We start from the raw sequence: 22,343 nt of genomic DNA, 5'->3' as shown, positions 1-22,343 counted from the left end.
CAGTTTTCTGTCCCTTTCCCTTCCTGGCAAGCAGTGAGCTCTAAGGCATACGTACAGGGATGCTCCGCAAGTATGGAATCGTACTCATCACAGGTGCGAATCCCATCAAAAGCATTTGTGACGCATTCCCACCAGAGGCCTCGGCATTTTGTGCTCACCTAGATGTTAGAGAAGACACCGTGTGAAACAATTCATGCAGGCACAGTTCAGTTCCCCTTGATCAAAAAGAGAAGTTGGTGGTTGTGTTTGATAGCAAAGTAAGTGGTTACACATGTGATCAGAACTTCATTTACAACAAACAATGCATATTAGAATATTTTCCCTTAAGCACTGACAATTGAAGACTTTCTGGGCCAGGAAATGAATCCACTTCCTCATGAAGGGTGGGGGTAGAGAAATAAGTCACGTCTGGAAGAGATAAAACCAGAAATAAATATATTTAAATATCTGTGGCTGCTTCCACCATTGAGTTATGGTTATGGAAAAACATCATTTCATGTCACTGTGCTGACATTTACTCACCAAAAAAAAATATATATATATAACAATAGATGATAACTGTTGACACCTTGAGTCTATTAAAAATATATATTGTTTCTTTATCACGAATACTGAGTTCCATGAAGAAAAATATTATCTTTATATATGAAGTTTATAAATATAAAATAATTAGCAAAGAAAACCAATAAATGAAAAGATGCCAATAAATAAAATATATAAAGGCCCCAAGTCTTATTTATTGCTCCAATGATATATTATAAATGCTTAAGCTATGTAAAGGATGTAAGCAGATTGAGCATTAATTTCATACAACTTGACGACTGTAATCCATTTTTACTTGGAAATGATGTGCAGGTGACTCTAAGAATCCACTTAGAGCTAGAAGGTACCAGTTCCCTGAACCTTCTCATACTTTATCTACAAACCATAAGTCACAATAGATTTCTTAGAATCGTAAACATGCCAACAGAAAATAGTTTCAGGTGTTCTTGATAGAGCTCACGCATATGGAACAGAGCTAATACAATTGTTTCCTCTGACCCAGTTATGGATTCAAATTACCTTCTGTATCTGGGAATAGTTTAGTAAAGTTTAACTATGAATTATCTTGGAAAATAAAAACTTAATTTTTTCCCCAAGAAAGAATAAATAACAGAGCAGGGTGGGATGAGGAATGCAAAGGAGGGGGTTAAATTGCTGTGGGGAGAAAAAAAAACATAAGAACACTTTGCTTTGGAATATAAAATAATATTCAGGAATACATGCAGTATGAAACTCTCTGCCCCATGCTATTTTTTGAGGCCGTGTTATGTGCCAAATAAAATTCTACTGCTTGCAACTTCATCGCGATTCTGAATGTTTTACCTCTATTACTACTTTATATGTAAAATACTTATAGTTGGTAATAATTATTCAATACAGAGTCTATACCATAAAGCAGTTACTATTTAGCATATTATTATTTTTCTTATTTCTTAAGGGACGTTAAGAGATATTATTTATCATCCATTTTACAAATGAGGAAATTGGGGCACAGGAAAGTTAAGTAATAACCCCAAGAAAGCATAGTTAATGGAGGAGATAGGACTCAAACACAGCAGTGTGTGGGTGTGCTCCTGAGCATTGCAGTGTGTTTAAAACCCATTCTTTATGATCCAACAAATCTCACTACTGGGCATTTATTCAAAGGAAAGGAAATCATATGTGCGCACCTCCATGCTCTTTGTGACACTATTCACAATAGCCAAGACATGGAATCAACCTAGATATCCAACCACAGAGCAATGGGTAAATACAATATGGTATATCTACACAATGGAATACTATTTAACAATTTAAAAAATGAAATTCTTTTATTTAAGTCAGCATGGATGGAACTGAATAATGTTAAATGAAATAAGCCAGGAATAGAAAGTTAAACATTGCATATTTTCACTCATATGTGGAAGCTATAAGAAGTTGATCTCGGTCGGGCACGGTGGCTCACGCCTGTAATCCCAGCACTTTGGGAGGCTGAGGCGGACGGATCAAGAGGTCAGGAGATCGGGATCATCCTGGCTAAAATGGGGAAACCCCGTCTCTACTAAAAATACAAAAATTAGCTAGGCGTGGTGGTGCATGCCTGTAATCCCAGCCACTCGGGAGGCTGAGGCAGGAGCATCGCTTGAACCAGGGAGTCGGATGTTGCAGTGAGCCGAGATCGCGCCACTGCACTGCAGCCTGGCGACAGAGCGAGATTCCGTCTAAACAAACAAACAGAAAAAAAAACCACGAGGTAAAAAATAAGACAGAGGATACTGAAGGCTGGGAAGGGTAGGGGCCAGGGAACAAGGAGAGATTTGTTAAGAGATACAAAATAGCAGCTAGATAAGAGGAATAAGTTCCAGTGTTCTATACCAGTGGTCTTCAACCTTTTTGGCACCAGGGACCGGTTTCGTGCAAGACAATTTTTCCATGGAACCAGTGGGTAGGGGGTTGGGGATGCTTTTGGATGAAACTGTTCCAGCTCAGATCATCAGGCATTACGTGCCTGTAAGGAGCATGCAACTTAGAACCCTCGCATGTGCAGTTCACAACAGGGTTTGCACTCCTGTGAGAATCGAATACTGCCGCTGATCCGACAGAAGGTGGAGCTTCTGTCCACCATTAGGCGGTAATGCTCACTTGCCCACTGCTCACCTCCCACTGCACAGCCCAGTTACTAACAGGCCACGGACTAGTACTGGTCTGTGGCCTGGGGGTTGTGGACCCCTGTTCTATAGCACTCTAGGATGGCTATTGTTAATAGTGATATAATTTCAAATAGCTAGAAAAAAGGATATTTAATGTTTCCAACAAAAAAATAAATGTTTGAGATGATGGGTATGCTAATTACCCTAATGGGATCACTATACATTATATGTATCAAAACATTACTATGTATCCCATTTAAGAAGATGCATATGTGCTAAAAAATTGTTTAAACAGTTACAAATGTTTAAAAACAATTTTTTTTTGAGGCAGAGTCTCGCTGTTTTCCCCAGGCTGCAGTGCAATGGCGCGATCGGCTCATGGCAACCTCCACCTTCTGGGTTCAAGCGATTCTCCTGCCTCAGCCTCCCGAGTAGCTGGGATTACAGGCATGCGCCACCACGCCAGGCTAATTTTTTTTTAAGTATTTTTAGTAGAGACGGGGTTTCCCCGTGTTGGTCAGGCTGATCTCGAACTCCTGACCTCAGGTGATCCGCCCACCTCGGCCTCCCAAAGTGCTGGGATTACAGGCGTGAGGCACCGTTCCCAGCCTAAAAACATTTTTTTAAAAAGAATTCCAAATCCATTTTAAAATAAAGTAATCCAGAATTGGGTATTGGATGATAGCTTTGGGTGAAGTAAGCCCTAACTTGGATCTCATCCCAAGGCTATTATTGTGCGAACTTCACCTTGGCATGCTCCTCCTTAGGTTTAAGTTGGAAACAATTCTTGGACTTTCTGGAGGATTATCTGATCCTGTGTAACACAGAGATCAAAAAATCTAATGATAAACAGCTATCTTGTGAAATTCAACACATAAATTTCTAAATAATGTGGACATCTAAATTTATATGTGCATTACACAGAAATTAAATTTATATATGCATTAAATATTAAATATAGATTGAAACTCTTACTATCTATATTGTAACCTTGGGGAAGATCTTACCTTTTTTGATCCTCAATCTCCTTATCTGTATACGGGAGATAATCATAGGATGGTTATAAGAATTAAAAATTACAAATACACACACAATATAAATGATATGCTCAATAAATAAAAATAGTGGTAGTAAAGTGCTTAAACATCATAATGACTTGAGTAGTGGCTGTGTTAGGCTTTACTAACTAACCACTGTGAAGGTGGAGAAAGATGGAGGCCCTCAGAAAGATATGTCCACATTCTTACCACCAGTATATGACCTTATTTGGAAAAAGGATCTTTGAAAATGTAACTGAGGACCTTGAGATCATATTGGGTTATACAGGTGGGCTGACAAATTTCATTATAAGAGACACATGCAGGAGAGAAACAGACAGAAAAGAAAGATGCAATGTGACCTCTGAGGCAGAGATATTGGAGGGATGCAGCTACAAGTCAAGGAATGCCTACAGCCACCAGAAGCTGAAAGAGGCTAAGAACGGATTCTTCCAGAACTTTCAGGGGCAGCGCAGCCTTGCCAACTTCTTGATTGTAAGCTTCCAGCCTCCAGAACAGTGAGAGAATAAAGTTATCTTTTGTTAAGCCACCGAGTTTATGGTCTTTTGTTATGGCAGCTATAGGAAACTAATATATTAGAGACAGTTTGTACAGAACTGCTGTATCATAACAGAAAACAGATCTTCTCAAAGCTGACTGCCCCGCAGTGTCTTAATGAACAGGGACACGCTGCATCCAGTTCACTTTAGCTCAAACTAGGTGATACAAGTTTGAAGCCACTGTACTGTAAATCAGACAGCGACTGTCCACAATTTCTTACTGTCTAAGCCAGCCACTGAAACAAACTAGCCTACTATGGTCATTCCTGTCCTACGTGACATTATTTAGAAAGTGATCTGAAATGCATATTCAAAAATACTTATTTTACACTAATAAATTTCCATCGTGCCAAAATAATTCAGTAGTGGTATCAGTTTCAAGGCTATTGATCATTTACCTGCAATGACCATATTTAGAAAAGCAATGAGCTCATTAGAGAAAACAAGGAATCCAATTTCATTAGGTATTAATGCTCAGGGGCACACTATTAGATGGCTTGGTATTCACACTCAGTTAAGGTACGTGAGAATAGTGGCTGTAATTAACTAAACTTCTGTGTTAATGTAGCACTCACTGGAGACACACTTAAAGGTGCCTTTGTGCACAAAAGACAAGGTTACAATTTTTCATGTTTTTTATTATATTTAGGAATGCTCTCTGGTATAATTTATCATCTTCATTTACTTATTCCTCTGTTGTAAAATGGCTTATTAGAAACCAAAAAGCAAGCAAATCTAAATTCTTGAAAATTTTAAGACAGGGTTCTTAAAAAGCAGACTGATGTTTCAAATACTATAGTCAACCTTTCTTAAAGGGTAAAAAATGCAAATGTTAAGTAATAACTTTTAATCTGACAGAGTTGTCTGAAATAGAGGATTCTAAATTTAAAATTTCTCCTTCTAACATGCAACTTATGTATTAATAAATAACGTTAAAACAATGCTAATTTGTATATTGTTTCAATGAATATCTATTGTTCCCAAAAGTGAAGAGTGGATTACCTGCTAAATGGAGAGAGGTAGGTTTATTTAAGGTAAGACAATAAAGTAGAAGTCACAAGCATGAGGAAAGCAAAAAATCTCTTAATTAGTTGCCAAAAATGTGTAGAGATTTTACAGAACAGTTCAGATTTCAGGGTTCCCTTAGAAACTTGGTCATTCTGGGTACCTGAACTCATCAGTCTCACAAAGCAACAACTGGCAAGAAAGGAGTGGCTGCTCCCATTTAGGTGGAGCTCAGGCTCACCAGGTTCCCCACAGATTCTACCCAACCTGCCTCTCTCATGAACGCTGGCTACTTGGTTCCTTAAGGCATTTGAGTTTTCTCTTCCTGGTATATACTAATTATACTAATGAGAATAACTCTCCTCGCTCTCAACCTGTCAAACTTCTACTTATTATTCAAGCCCCATTTTAAAGACTTCTGTTTTTTCATTAGCCTCCCACCACCCAAGTCCCTCTAGCTGGCATTTATCACTTTCTACCCTGAAATCCCATGGGAATTTGTTCATATTATTATACCATTTAAAATATTGCATTATCTTTTGTATGTGCAATTATAGGCCATCTGTCATTCTTCAAGCTATATTTATTAAATGCCTGTCATTTACTAGTCAACATGCCGACTATATTAATGCTGGAGATACAGTGATAATAAAGACAAACATGGCAGCTGGCTTCAAGGAGCATACAGTCTCTTACTCTTGATACATAATAGGCGCTTAATAAATGTTTATTGAGGATAAGAAAATCTCAATTTGTCAATCAATTCATATACTCTCACTGGAAGTTTGGAGCAGAAAATGGTTATTATATGCACAGTTGCTACTTAATAAGTGCAATTTCTACTTGACTAAATAAACAAAAACAGCTAAATCCAGAAGCCAAAAAATTATGATTTAGACTGAAGAGCTTATATTGATTTGGTGTCATTCTGGACCTTGTTTACTCAACTGGCTCTGGAAAGTGTTTACCACAGTACTAAAAATGAGTAGGATGTCACTTAAAAGTGTTAGGAGACCATAGAGATGATGACTCTTCCAAGTTGAGTTACAGTGACATAAATTAGTTCCTTAATCCTGGGATTTCTTATTCTGGACTCTGTAGCAGTCTCCCATGAAGACTTCTCTAACCTAATCTTTCCCAGTTTCTCTTTTGTTATCAATCTTGAAATATAAGCAGCAACAATTTTGCCTGCCTTGTCTTTTTATATATCTTTTGAGAATTAGAAACACTAAAAAATACTTGAGAATTAGAGACATTCAACAATGTTCGGCATTTATCTCTTCTCTAGTAACATAGGAAATTATGTCTGTGTGTGTGTCTATCTATCTATCTATCTATCTATCTATCTATCTATCTATCTATCTACAGAGAGAGAGAGAGTAAATATACACAGCAGATTTTGTAAATGTTTATTGTTGGTTAACCGCTATCAAGATTATTTTTTGTCAATATGCATTAAGATTATAAATGTACAGACAACTAAAAGAAAATAAGCTATTAAGATATTATTTTAAAAAACCACCTTGCATATACAAATTGTAAGAATTTATCATTTTCACACCACTTTACTATCCATGTGCTAATATATTTTAACCTTGAAGATGTGACTTTCCTACTTAGATACCTACTTAGTACTTACTTAGATATATTTATTAAGATGCAAAAGTTTTAATAATATTGTAGTAAATAACGTTTGACTACTAAAATTGGAAACATTTTCAATTTTAACATAAAATGCATTTAAATTTTCCAACCAAGACTCTGAACATTTTACTTTTACATTTTATATTATATTTTTTACTATCCCAGGGCCTAAATGGAGTCAATACAGGCCTTAATAAAGATGAGGGAGCAAGACTAAAATAATCATAATCAATGTTGCCTTTTCTTTTTACTTTATATCCTACATTTATAAGATATGAAAGAAAAACATGACTTTATTTGCTAAAATTTATTTGTTTTAGTTCTGGTTATTTGTGGAGCACTGGCTAAAGGTATAAATCATAAGAAATGGGTAATGCCAACTTAGTAGAAAAATAAAATTTTGTGCTCTTCACAGGTATATGACCTACGTTATGTATCTGAACTTGCTAAATATTTTCATTTTAACATTTTTAAATGGTTACATACGTTAAAATGTCTTCCTTTTAAAAGTATGGCATTACAACTTTGTAATGATTATTGCCCAGTGATAAAGATCACAATTTATGTTGAGTAAATTATTACAAATTATCAATTTCTTTTTTCTCTCTTTTTTTTATTTCTCTCTTTAAAGCACCAAGCAAAAAGCCACATTCTCTAGTCCAGAATATACTCTTCGTCAACCTTATTAGATATCCCAAGAATCAGATTAGTATTCCAATTTTATTTTTAAAAATGAGCAAAATACATATCCTGAAAATATTTAAATTGTAGCAAGATATGAAATCTTGCTTTAAAAAAATGATCGTTTCATTACAAACATACTTCTTATTTAAGGTTCAATGTGAGATTTTCAATAATCACCTCATATTATATCATTAATATATTCATTCTTTCAACAGGTATGCTAAGTGTGTTACTAGCTGCTCTATCAACTCATGTGAGCAAATGCATCATGAGTTCACATTCATGTACATCAGTGCTAGGTACTTAGGAAATCATGAGATAAATAAGAGAACATTTGTAGCCTCAAACATCTGCTGAAAGAGTTTGAAATCAATTGGAAAGTTTAAAAAATGGATATAATCAAAGGGCATGCTGGATATAATAATTTTATTATTTACTTTATGTTTAAAAGAATTGTAATATTAATGCAAATAGAAATCTCAGAAGAGAACCTGATTATACAGATAAAATAAATACTAATGTCAGCAACTTTGTTTTGAGGTAATAAAATTTTAATCATACTAGTGCTCAGTATATAGCAGGTTCTCAATAAATAATTAACAAAGATGAACTGGAAATGAAATCTTCTTGTGAAAACACTTTTTCCTTTTTATAATTGAGAGCTCAGTAACTTCTGTGTGAAGAAATTATCTATTTCAGTGTAAATAATTAAGAATTACATATCTTGTAGTTAACATATTAACAATGTTATTATCTCAATTTATTTTCTTTGTAAATGTGAGCATTTGATAAATAACCTTCACTATTGGACTTATTATCTGTCTTATTTCCCTGGTCAGACAAAAAGGAAATAGATGTAAATATAAAAATGGGTGGCCAGGCATGCTGGCTCACACCTGTAATCCCAGCACTTTGGGAGGACGAGGTGGGCGGATCACCTGAGGTCAGGAGTTCAAGACGAGCCTGGCCAATATGGTGAAACCCCGTCTCTACAAAAAATACAAAAAAATTAGCCGGGCGTGATGGTGCTTGCCTGTAGTCCCGGCTACTCAGGAGGCTGAGGCAGGAGAATCGCTTGAACTCAAGAGGTGGAGGCTGCAGTGAGCCAAGATCATGCCACTGCACTCCAGCTTGGGCGACAAAAAGAGATTCTGATTTAAAAAAAAAAAAAAAAAAAAAAAGGCAAATGACAGCTTTAGAGAAGTAAACAAAATTTCTCCAAGAGAAGCAATACCAAAAATAGGAATAGAATTTAAATCTTATATTTCTCTGTTCAGCGAACATTACGCAAAATGTCATCTCCTTCTCCAGAACAAAAACAAACCAATAAACTGCAAATAGACAATAATATATCTAATATTTATTGGCTGATTCATATCTGCCTGCTGCTGTGGCAAATGCTTTAGATACACAAGCTCATTTAATTCTAACAAGAAACTTATGATGTGTGTATTATTATTCTCTCATTACTTAATAGGAAATGTGGTTTATAGCTATTTAAGAGTCTGTCTAAATTCATACAGCCACTGCCTGGTAAGGTGGGATTTAACCTCAGGTCCCTCTGATATAAAGTTAAATCTATAAACTTCTCCATTGTAAAGAATTGTGTTCCTACCTCTAAGTATTGTATAATAAGCTAAGCAGAAAAAAATAGTAGGATGGTTCAGGGACATTGCTCCATGAAGGTTTCTGTATAGATACTAATTTTCATTCATTTAAACTCTTGGTGAGTAACATCACCACCCCTCCAATTGCCCCAGATCAGAAAGGCAGATTTCAACTTTGACTGTGTCTCTTCATCACCTACTTCCCCACATGCAGTCAATTATAACTCTCATCAATTTGACATTTTTAGAGCCTCCCTTATTTCATATTTCTTCATGCTTGCTGTCACTGAAGTACAGACCACTATTGTTTCCCTTCTGGTCTATAACAAAAGTCTCCTAGTTGTTCTCCCCATACCTCATTTTACCCTTCCAATCTCTCCCCACAGATAGCCAGAATGATTAATCTTTCTAAAATACATGTACATATTGCTTACAGCGACAAACCCTTGCCTATGGTATAAGATCTATATTTTACATGTTATGCAAAACTCTTAATGACCCAACCCCTGTATTCTTTTCTCTAAACTGGAAATTCTTACTATGATGAAATATACAAAATACCGCAAACATACAACGCTCTTGTACCTTGATCTCAGTTCCTGCCATTTCCTAAGCTTGGAATACTCTCTACTTCTCCTGCTTCACTCACCTGTTCTTCAAGTCCTAGTTTAGATCTCTTCTTTTGGGTAGCTTTCACTGGTTATCCAAGACCAAGTGAGCCACTCGCTTAGGGTTTTCATTATCATAGTGTGTGCTACATGGTGCTATAACTGTCGGTTCACCTATTTGTCCCACTCGCTACACTGGCAGTAGCCTAGGGAGGCTCCAGGTCTCATCCTACTTCATAACCATGTACCCACCATGGTGCCAAGTATACAGAAGTTGTCAAAGATTATTTGTGAAATGACAAAAGGTAGAAAGAAAAGAGAGAGAAATGAAGGGGTAAAGAGATGAAGGAGAAAGAGAAAGAAAGAAAAAGAAGGATATAGGAGGGAAAGAGAGAGAGTTAAGAAAAGGGAGGAAAAGAGAGAGGGGGAATAAAGAAGAGGAAGGAAGGAACAAGGAAATGAAGGAAAAAGAGAAGTTGGAATGAAGGAAGGGAGAGTGTATGAAGCTACAGAAAAATGGAGGATCCTTCCACTAGATTCCCAATGGAAATGTCTGGAGAAGTGCCAGACACCACCAGTCCATTAGTGAGTGTCCAACTCTCTGAAGTTTCAGACAGTCATGGAGACATGATGTTAAAAAAAAAAAAAAAAAGACTGAAAAGGACCTTAGAAACAACTGAGTTCAACTATACAATTGAAAAAACTGAGCCAAAGACAAGAAATGTGACTCGCTTAATAGAAGGCAGTTAATAAGGGTTAAGATGCAAATATACGCTTGAAAAATCTCAAAACCCAAATTCTCTTCTCCCTATCAGTCTTCTCAGAGACACAAATGAATCAATAATGACAAGAGCAGGATGGTAGCTGAGGGCCTCTAGTCACTGATGTAGGGCTGTGCACATCGTAATTCTGTGTGCTATTTTCTTTCCTAACATTTTTACCTAATACGAAGAACTTCATTTGAGATAGGTAGAGTGTGGTAGGCAAAAAGAATATCTGAGCTTTTTCTGCCTCCTTCTTTGTGTTACCCACTTTACTCCTCTAACAAGCCCTGAGCTTTTCCTCACTTTGCACTTTTGCCACTCTGTCCCCTTATCTGAAAGGCCCCTGCTGCCATTTCTACAATTTGAAATGCTTTACATCGTTTCAAGGCTTTGCTCAAATGCCTTTTCTTTCATGAGACCTGCTTCGATGGCCCTGATAGGAAGTAATCATCGCATATTTTCTTCCCCAATGATACTTCATTTATTTCTTGCTCAAAATATGAATTTATTTATGCTTTTTATTATAGTTTCATGTGTATCTTTGTTTTCCCCTCATTAAATGTGCGCTCCTGAGAGGCAGGAGCAGTTTTTGCTTTATCTTTGTCTCTTCTAGTAGGAGTAGCATCATTCCTTTTATATGATATAATTGTATATATTTTTATACTGAATTGAACCACAAAACTCTTCTTCTAACTCCCGTGCCAACATCATCCAAATATACTAAAAAAAAAAAAAACTGGAAAAGTATAATACTCCTTCTTATTTAAATTGTCTATTGGTATTCCTTTTTTTTCTTAAAAAATCAAAACAAAACAAAACACTTGTTTCATTGACTTTTGTCCATCAATTGATTAAAGTGAGCTGCTGTGGTGGTTCACTCCTATAATCCCAGTGCTTTAGGAGGCCGAGGCAAGAGGATCACTTGAGGCATGAAGTTGGAGACCAGCCTAGAGAACAGAGAAAGCCCTTGTTCTTACAAAAAAATTTTAAAATTAGCCAGTTGTGGGGACATGCACCTGTAGGCCTAGCTACTAGGGAGGCTGAGGTGGGGGGATGACTTGAGCCTAGAAGTTTGAATCTGCGGTGCGATATGGTCGCACCAGTACACTCTATCCTGGGTGACAGCGTGAGACCATATCTATAAAAAAATAAAAATAAAAACATAAAGTGAGTTGTTATATGGACCAAAGGTGATATATAAACGAGGATGGGGGCAAGAAAAGAGAAGAGCAATTGAGCTAGTATCAGAACCTTCAAATTTGTGGAAAATATAACTTTCTATCCTGGCCTGTTGAAGTAGAAATTATTATAAGAGATTATTGTCTCTTTAAAAATATTGACAAGTAAAGAGATTGTTGAAAGAGAAGGGGGCCGGATTTGTTACAGGGTTCTTCTTCTTCTTCTTCTTCTTTTTTAAGACGGAGTCTCGCTCTGTCGCCAGGCTGGAGTGCAGTGGCACAATCTCGGCTCAGTGCAACCTCCTCCTCCCTAGTTCAAGCGATTCTCCTGCCTCAGCCTCCTGAGTAGCTGGGACTACAGGCGCCTGCCACCACACCCAGCTAATTTTTGTATTTTTGTTAGAGATGGGGTTTCACTATGTCGGCCAGGATGGTCTCAATCTCTTGACCTGTGATCTGTCCGCCTCGGCCTTCCAAAGTATTGGGATTACAGGCATAAGCCACCATGCCCAGCCTCTTCCTTTAAATGTGAAGGCTTCTTGGGAATATTATAGCAATACATTTTAAGTATGGGAAATAAGAAGGAAGCTAAGAAATATTAACTATTTTTCAAGGTTAGCAAGGGTTTACTTGAGGTGTGTAACCTGGACTGCTCATTCCATTCGTTTTAACTAGAAGTATTCTTTCATGGGACAGATGGCAAATTGGTTGGTTATACTAAAATGAAAGAAGACACTTTAAATTCCAGGACTCTCAATCTCTCTCTCAGCAAGGTTTGACCCTTTCTGAAACTATTTCTTATCAAATGAAGTTAGCAATTATGTCAGCTTAAGCAGAAAGACTTTTAAATTGTTTTAGAAAATATTTTAACAATGCCCCTAGAAGGGATTTTACATTTTTTTGCATTTTAAAAAACATAATTATAATTATGCTCAAGTTAAACATATTTCTGTATTCATCACCTACCACTGGCCATCTAGATAATGGCAAACTAATGACAGCAGAACGTTTTATCTGCACTTTTCCCTGAGCACTGTTCAAAGGGCACTTATTTCATTCTCTGCATATATTCATGGCCAGATAAAATGCATCACTGGGCTCACTTATAGCAGACATCCTTTACAGTAGTTCAATTCTATCACAATTTTTGGAAATGTAATTTTCTAGCATTAAAGAGGTATTCCTAACTCCATTGGTTTTGAAATGCCATGTTCAAGTCAGAGGCAAATTAAAAGCAAGAAAAAGTGAGCAGCAAAAATAATGCACAGCAAAATAGAATCATTATTACTTTCTATTTGGAACTCCAATTTGAGAGTTTAATAAAGAAAATTAGAAGAAAAATATATAAACTCAGTCGAGTATCTTTCTTAAACTTTATAGAGGTGACATTATAGCATTTGCTAGGGTAAATTGTTCCCTTCAGGATGCACATTAAAAAGCAAACTGTTTTGCTATATACTCCTTTTTTTGAGCTCTTGAAATATTGTTTCTTTTTCTTACCTGTGTTTTCCTAAGCCTCATTAATGAACAGCAGCTAATTCTGAAGATTTGATTTTTTACTCAGTTCTGCCTCTCTCAGATTCCTATGGCCACAGGTAATGGTTTTGAACTTCAAAATTACTTCTTTCTGAGCTTCTCCAGTGAGAAAAATAAAATCCTCAAATGTGAACCCACTCACTCATCTTTTGAATAGTAGTCAGTTCCCTAGAGCAACTCATTTTAAGGGAGGATTTAAATCCATGCCTGTCCCCCGTACATTGGGATGCACTGGAAAGACATTTTCTCCCTCAACATTTTTTCTTTTACTTGGAAATCATTAAGATTATGTTTTTTCCTCTTGCATGTTAATTGGGTAGGTTTTGCATGCCTTGCATTTTCTTTCTCAATGTTTTAGATTATTAATACTCCTTAAAAAAAGTCTATCACACTATTCTTAATGCTGTCATCAAGAGTAAAAAATTTATCTTAGAAAAAAGGGTGGTACTGAAATGTTACTCAATATGATATATGCAGCAATGGAAGACGTGAATTTCTGGAGGTCTCAGTAGCAGAGATCACTTAATTACCCTTGTGGAAATTTATCCTTGTGAAAAAAGGAGGAACTATTTAGTAACTTCGTCTGTTTAATGGGATAACAAGACCTACCTCATAAATTAACTATGAGGATTAAATGAGCTAATAATATAAAGACTCAATAAATAGTCAGTCCATGTTGCCTATTTTTGGTATCATTAGCCTTAGTAAAGATACTGAATGTTGTACATGGCAGTTGGGACTTAGCGAAAATTTGGGCTGGCCTGGATCATGAAAAGAAGCTGCTATCTTCTTACCTCCAGAGAGTCATCAGCATTCACCATCCAACAGTCAGTCCAGGTGGCCACAATCAAAAACCCAGCAGAGAAAAAGGCAAAGAAGCAAGCGATGTATTGAAGAAGATCCCTCATTGTGGCAAGCAGCCCATCCAGATGGCAACATGGGCAGACACCAGCCCTGGCCCCACTTAAGTGGCGGGTGTCAGTCTTCTGTGTTTCTGGTACCTGGCAATGTGAAAATACTGGTCTTTTACTTTTTCTCACACCCTGCTGCAGGTGTCTTGAGTTGCAGTAAGAATAATACAAACAGGCTGTAACCAACAGTGGGGTCCTGGAGGTCATTATCCGAAGCAACCAGCCTCCAATCAGAAGGCAGGTCAGTGCAAGGGCTGAGTGTGTTTCGGGTGGGGGAGAGAGGGGTTCTGTAACGTTTTCCGACCCAACTGTGGGCTAGTGGTGGTCACCAGACCAAGTGCCAGTGCCAAGACGGGGAAAGCAGGAAGGGTCCCACCCCATGCTGGAACCTGTAAACTGATCTTTCTTAGGCCCTCTAGGGAGAGTGAGCTATTCTCCTCCCCACTCAGAAGAAGGCTACACGGTTGACTGAGTGTTGTTTTATTGTTAGGACTATTTTAATATTCGCCAACTACTTTAGACAGACAGGCCACTGGCGAAACTATGCTAAACAAGTGCTCGCTCAAGGGAGTCTGCATTCCAAAGTGTTGCGTAGAACAGCTCCATGAAGGACTTGTAGCACCTGGGCAGTAGGGACAGCCAAGGCTCCTAACCTTTCAGCATCGTAGAATGGGAACAAGTGTGCATTTTAATGCAGACAGCTCTGGGTGGAAATCCTTGCTCTGAATTTATGGTCTGAGAGCCCTTGGGCTGTAGTTTCTGAAAATGCATGTATTAATATTTTCTTTATATAATATTTGTTCTTTATATGAGGAATAAAAGATATTGTGCCTGTAATTCGCTTAGAATAGCATCTGTCAGTAATAGCTAAATGGAAAATATTAACATGACCAAGAATTTCCTATATTATTACTTTTCTCTCCTGGACCAATGTTTGAAAACGTGTCTAATGAAGAAAAAAAAAACTGTTATATTAGAAAGAAAGTGTGTTTCTTTTTTGTAAAAAAAAGTTTTTAATATGTAACTGGGGCAACTGGAATTTTATCTGTATCTGAATAGGTATCCTTAATGGGTCTACAAATTCCATAACCAATACTCTTTAATATGCTTTAAAAAGCACATATATCAACATTTTCTCTTCATCAGGTAGACTTCTATATACTAAAATAAAAATTTTGAATGAGAACAGTAAAAACAAAGTGGTGATTCTTAATGTAGGAGAGAATGTCAAAGGGGAGACAGAGTGAGAGAAAGAAATTGGGAGGGAGAGAAAGAAAGGAGCAGAGAAAAGGCCAGAAAGAGGTAATTACTCTGGAATGAATCAGCTACTAAGATACTTATTTTACCAACAGCTCATAAAAGGATTACTTTTTTCCATTTGAAAATTATTTGATCATAATATACAGTATAAAAGGCTAAAATCAGTATTGATAAACCATTTTTCAAAATATATTAAAATAATAAAATTTTGTGACTAAACTTTGTTTTTTCTAATTTTAATTCATTTTATTCAAGTATATAAAATGTAAATTTAAATGTAAAAGCTGCATGGAAAACCATAAGTGGAATATAAGCTTAATTATTTCTATACATAGGGTCTACAGTACCACCCCTGCTATCCAGAATTTCCCTTTTGAGGCTTCAGTTACCAGTGGTTAATCATGGTCTGCAAAAATTACGTGGAAAATTTCATAGATAAACAATTCATCAGTGGTAAATTGAACACTGTTCTGAATAGCGTGATGAAATCTCAAGCCATCCCACTTCACATGGGATATGAATCATCCCTTTGTCCAGCATTTCCACATTGTATGCACTACCCACCCCTTAGTCACTTAATAGCTGCCTCGGTGATCTGACCTACTGTTGCGTATAGTGTGTGTAGGATCCAGTACTGTCCTTCGTTTCTCACATCCACTGAGGGTCTTTGAACATATTCCTCAAGGAGAAGGGGTGATTACTGTACACATTAGCGATCGTTATAACTATCTGTGAGGTACATTACAGATGCTTTTATTTTACTTATTTTGTTTAACAGTTGGAAAAAAAATACCTGTTTTTTAAGTGCTCATTCAAAGAATGTCATTGCCCATGGAATACAAACATGCTGCTTTGGTGAGTCACAGAGAATCTTTCCCTGTGCCCTAAAATCTGAAATGCTATTAAGATTTACTCTCTTGATCTGGGAGAGCAAACCAATTCCAAAAGCACATGCCCTTTGCAGGAAAAGTCCTGGACTTGTTGCTGACATTTCACACAGGGACTTTTCACAGTGTACGTTACCTGCTGACAGTGCACTCCAAGGCAGTAGTTCTTCAACCTGAGTGTACACTGGACTCTGTAAGGCCACTTGTTATAAATACAGACCCAGGAATTCCACTCCCAGACATTTGGATTCAGGAAATTGGGAGTGGAAGCCAGGAATTCATATTTTACATGTGTTTTGTATAAAATTCTGATTTTGAAACAGATGGCCATACTTTGAGAGATGAGTTTAGAACAACAAAAGAAAAACAATTTTTTAAGAGTTATATACTACAAATCACAGACAAAGTTTTAGAAAAGAGGGTATCAGAATTCCATCTTTGCTACAAACTCTTCCCTAACTAGCACCAATAGGTCCCAAATCCAAATATCAGAACTTAATGGAAAGAAATAAAGACCAAAAAATGCTAAGCATATGCATTCTCATATGCAAACACACACATGTGCATACATATCTCTGGAAATCATAGATTCTTTCACACACAAAAAAATCTAGACTATAACACTCATTCGCTCCTAATGGTCACTGAACATTGTATGTGATAGGGAGTGGGGAATTATTCAGGTGGCTATAGAATTGTTCCTGAATTTAAGTTTACTACTCTTAGAGAATAACATAAAACATTCAGGCTTGCATGTGAAGTTCTGTGAGTGAGGCCATAATGTAATAGGAGATACAAAAAGGAGAGTCATGCAAACTGATAGAGCAGTAAACACTTCATGGATGGGATGTGAGTGCACTTCTAAGAAATGTGTAGGGCGTTGTGAGGATGGAGGGCACAGATGCAGAATAAACTGCTCACCAATCTATATAGACACATCTCTTTTGCATTCGGACCCTCCCTAGGCTTCAACATTTTGGCTTATCAACTCTTTAATAGTTTAATTCCATTCCATCCAGCACACATTTATGAACAGTGTACTCTGACTCTAGTACTTTCTCTTGGGACACAGAGAAAATAAACGGTTGGAAGAACTCATCCTAGTCCTTGAGAGGTTTACTCTTCAGTGAGTGGACCAGAAGCAGGAAGTAAAGAACTCCATTCAGGTAATTCTGACAACAGTCTTAAGCTATAATACCACTCCCAATAAGAGTACATAGGCATATTAGTTAGAAATATGATGTGTTTTCCAATTTATTATAAACATGAAGAAAAGTTATTACTGTGTGTTGCTCAATAAGGTTTACAAAATATTGTCAGATATATTATCTCATCTAAGCTCCGTGAAGACAGACATCTTTCGTTCACCAGTGCATCCCACATGCTTAAAATTCTACCTGGCATATGGTAGGCTCTCAACAAATGTGTAATAATTTAATTCTCAGAGCCCCCACATTTTACAGAAGAGGGAGTAATATTGGACTTTCCCCTTCTGAAACATTCAGGGTCCTCCAGGATGGATACTAGGCTGGCAAAAGTGTCCTAATCATCTTTGCAGCTCCAGGGCTATTGATTCTGCAAGATCTCTAAGACCAACAGTTTCGTCAATTCATTATGCACCATGTTCCTACTCACCCAGTGCTTGCACTACTCCTGGATGAGGCTTTAGAGCCACCTGGTGATCAGTTGAGTGACACCCTTAATCTAGCACCGTGGCTGTTGTTCTATTAAAGGAAGTAATTGTAGAACTGGAAGTATTGCAGTTGTCCTTTTGGTCTGCAGGTGGAAGCAGCCTTGCATTTTCAGTTGAACAGAACAGCAAGCTCTTGTGTCAAGAACAGCATATTTTTGTGTTAGTTCTGTTTCCATTAATGTCACAAAATGTTCCCTCTATATTTATTAGGATAATAAGAGTTATTAGAAGGAGTAAACTGACTTATACCATATCCTATAAATAGTCTTCTAACTCCCTTTGAAATTTCCAGTGCACATTGGAAAAATCTAAACAATAAAATCAGTTGCTGTTCTGAAAGGCCATGCTAGCTATAACTAATATAAAAAAAGCGGTGGTTAAAAGCTTGGACCTCATAGTCAGGCAGACTCGAGTTTAGGCTAAGCCCATTTATATATGACAGATCTTGAGCAAGCTAGTTAACATTTCTGAGGCTGCCTTCTTGTCAATAAAATGAGAATTATGAATTTTGTCCCATAAAATGGCTGTGAAAAATGAATAACGTTTGTAAAGGTCTTAATGCAGTGCATAGAACTCAATAAATAAGCAATAAATTGTAGTTAGTATGATTTTTATAAGTTTGCTGTTTTATATATGTGCCATGCATATACATGTGTATGTATGTGTGTACACACATGTATGTGCGTGTATGTATATCTATATCTATCCATCTATATCTATATATAAAACAACTTACTAAGTTGAAAACAAAGGAAAGGAAAAGTGTAGTCATAAAACAATTTCATTTTTGTCTCCTACGGTGCTTTCAAATCCATTTGGTCTGGGCCTATTCCTCCCCTGACCCTTGAATAAAATACAGGGCAAATTCTATGACATTTATGTCATTTTCAGGTAATGTTTCAGGTAATATAATGTATTTTAGTCATTTCAAAGCACAAAGATACCGCTTCATTCCAGTGATATGAGTATCTGTACCCCTGTACATAGGCCAAATCTCTTTATAGCCACTCCTCCATCATGCAGTCATCTTCCATCATGTAGGCAATGTGTCTGCTAGAACTTTTGTTCCTTAGATTTCTTAGCTGGAGAAGTGCACAGGTTTACCGTGTTTCTCTAGATCCAGGGAGCAAATACCAAGTGTTCAGAGCAGATGAACTGAAGCCTTGTTCTTTAGGCTTAAAGTGAGATTCAAGAACTCCCAGTGTCTGCCCCCTCCGTGGTGACATAAAAGTGGTACTCAGTACATATCAATAGCTCCCTCCAAAAATTATCTCCTAAACTCTAACTCCTTTCTTGGGGTTAAGTTTATTTGTTTGTTTGTTTGTTTTGAAGGGGAGAGAGATAGCTGGTCCACTAGGGGCTGCAAAACTGGTTCTCAGACACCATTTTTGCAACTCCGGCATAGGTCTCTTGTTTCATTTTGGAACTTGGTCTTTATTGTCTAGTGGATTCAGTAAAAACTGAGTCAGAAATGATTCTAATTTAAAATCCTATTACACTAGCTTATGTGATGTTGCACTGGAAGTCAAGTGTTCATTTTGGGCAGCCCACACCTGGATTTGTTGTGTTTACTCTTGGGTACCACTATTTAAGATAAAGCCCAACTAGAGAAGGTTCCAGTTAGTGAGATTAATGAGGAGATTGGCAACTATCTGGCAACTATCTCACATGAAGCATGACTGAAGGAAATTGGGACAAAAAGAGTATTTTAATTGTTTTTAAAAAGGGAACAGAGCAAACGTGACAGTGGGTTTAAAATAATGGGTGGATGGCCCAAAGGAATTATGATCTTTCTGGCAGGCTTCAGAGAATATAACTAGAAAATATTGTAAAAGCACAGAGAAGCAGAATTATGCTCAATTAAGAAGGGACTTTCCAACAATTAGAACTGACTGAAAGGAAAATGGTCTGGTTTGGTGGGGGTTCAAATAGTGGTAGGATCACCATTGGTACAAATGTTACCTACAAAATTCATCAATCAGTTCATGATGGGAATAATTGACATCTCCAATGTGGAGAATGCCTGGGCAAGCATGAGGCCCTGAAAATAGTATGCTCTTTATGCGTCTGTTTTCTTACATAGAATTCGAGTTTTACTTAAGCCAAACCTCAGCAATTACTCAGTGAATCATTCATCAAAAATCAACCTCAAATTCAGTAGCAAGGCACATGTTGTTACTCATTCTGTAACTTACTTCACCTGAAAAAACAAGATGTTCATGATGGTACAGCAGGATTAAGCAATGGGGGGTGTTTTGAGTGAACCAGGTTGGAATAAACCTAATGTGAAAGGTTAACATTTTACTCCCTTTGAGTTAGTAGGCAACTCATGAAGTCATTCTGGCATAAAACCTTTCTCTTGAATGCCCTACACCCTTCCACATACATCCTATGTTCATTATGAAATAGGACATAAAATGAATCTGTCTGAATTGGGCTTAATCTCACAAGTTGAGGCTTTTTTTTTTCTTTTGACTCAAACACATTCAATTGGTCATTATTAATATCCTTTCATTATTTTGTATTTCCTTCTTGTTTTCTCTCCAAATATTTAAATATTCTCTCATGAAGTCAATGTCAGCTCTTCTTTGTAAATCAAAAAGACTATGCAAATGGTAAGATTTCAGTGTGTACTTAATCCATGTTGGGCAAGGAAACACTGAAATTGCCAGGAAATGTAGGATACTCTCTATAAACTGTTAGGTTGAGTCCTTATCGCTGCACTCATGCCAACCTTCCCAGTCCAGTTAGCTTAACTGGTGTGTTCTTAACTCAGCACATCTGTTCTCACTTAACCATTCTGGAGTGACAAATATACAAAAGCAGTCCCTACCTAACACAATAAAATAGAAAGTTAGATGACTAACTTTCTATTTTATTCCAATACACTGGTGCTAAATCACATCAGGGATAGAAATAATATTATCAAGGGCCTAGAGGCAGTAGGAGTAAGTATTAAATTAAGAAGTAGTGAGTGAGTACTTTGGTATGTCCAGAGTTTAGCATATGTTTAGGTCAGCATAAGAAAATGAAGCTGGAGTAGCAGGTGATGGTAACCTTGTGGAAGATCTTCAGTTCCAGATGAAGGAGCATGGATAAATTTGAACTTATCTTTGAGAGTAACTGAAGGTTTTAGACAAGAGAGTAACAGTGATCAAGCAACAGATTAGGTAGCATCGTTTTTTACTGCTACCTGTAAACTTAAACTTCCATCTACTTACACTTTTAAACCAGAGTGAACTCCCACCAACGAGGTATGGGGAAACTAATAAAAACAAGTTCTAATCAATTGCATTTTAGGAAATTACCAAGAGTTCTCTCCCTTTACTCTTTTTCTTGCTGTTTGCGCTGCACCCGCATCACCTCCCTATCTTCTAATGGCTTCCTGAATTTGCAGCCTTTGTAGTTTATTTGTCATTTGTATTCCAGTCCTGACCTTTGGACTTGAGAATTGACTTTGGGTTCCCCATCTTTTACACTTAGTATTCCTTAGGGTGCAACTTGTACTCACACTCATTGTTCATCTGAATAACCTCCATGCTGTCCTATTTAGCTCTGGTACCGGGAACCCTACCTTGCATCAGTTAATTTTATAGAACCATTTCCATTTCCTTCTTCTCAACAAGGGGAAGCAACTTCAGGCTTCGATTGTCCAGATTTCTTGATACACAACTAAAAATTTTACTAATTTATTTATTTTTATTTATTTATTTATTTTAGATGGAGTTTTACTCTTGTCGCCCAGGCTGGAGTGCAATGGCGCGATCTCAGACCACTGCAACCTCTGCCTCCTGGGTTCAAGCAATTCTCAACCTTTGTTAGATGCATAATAAATTGTAAAAATTTTCTTCCATTCTGTAGGTTATCTGTTTACTCTGTTGATAGTTTCTTTTGTTGTGCAAAAGCCCTTTAGTTTAATTAGATCTCATTGGTCAATTTTATGCTTTCTTCTTAACCCATGAATACTTCAGTCTCTCAACACAGTTATGCAATTTCTTCTGCCTAAAATGCTTTTTTATTTTCCCTACCATTTATCATAATCCTAACCATCCCTCAGGAATAAATATTAACTTTGTGAAGCCCAAATTGATATCTTCAGTTACTCTCCTCCTCTCTTTTTGATGGACTTAGAATCAGTAACTGGATAGTTTAGTATGTCACAATTAAGCTTTCTATATATTTGATACCTCTAGATGATGTTTATTAGTCTATAACCAAAAAGCAGAAGGAAGGAAGGAAGGAAGGAAGGAAGGAAGGAAGGAAGGAAGGAAGGAAGGAAGGAAGGGAGGGAGGGAAG

General features: G+C 37.0%; 1 protein-coding gene across 2 annotated transcripts in view; it reads right to left on the bottom strand.

Moving 5' to 3' along the window:
* The window catches only part of CLDN16 (claudin 16), a 30,496-nt gene extending 15,774 nt beyond the window's left edge, over positions 1-14,722 (bottom strand). Inside the window, exons 1-2 of one of the 2 annotated variants that reach the window (XM_009447017.5) lie at positions 14,090-14,722; positions 56-158 (exon numbers count right to left, since the gene is read on the bottom strand). In XM_009447017.5, coding sequence (XP_009445292.3) covers positions 56-158; positions 14,090-14,413 — 427 coding nt within the window. In that variant the 5' untranslated portion in view covers positions 14,414-14,722. The remainder of the gene's footprint in view (positions 1-55; positions 159-14,089) is intronic. The other variant, XM_001161102.7, reaches the window with a different exon arrangement.
* Positions 14,723-22,343: the final 7,621 nt, after the last annotated feature.

This window comes from Pan troglodytes, chromosome 2, assembly GCF_028858775.2.
Source record: "Pan troglodytes isolate AG18354 chromosome 2, NHGRI_mPanTro3-v2.0_pri, whole genome shotgun sequence".
Classification (NCBI taxonomy): Eukaryota; Metazoa; Chordata; class Mammalia; order Primates; family Hominidae; genus Pan; species Pan troglodytes.
This window is presented reverse-complemented; position numbering and strand designations above follow the sequence as displayed.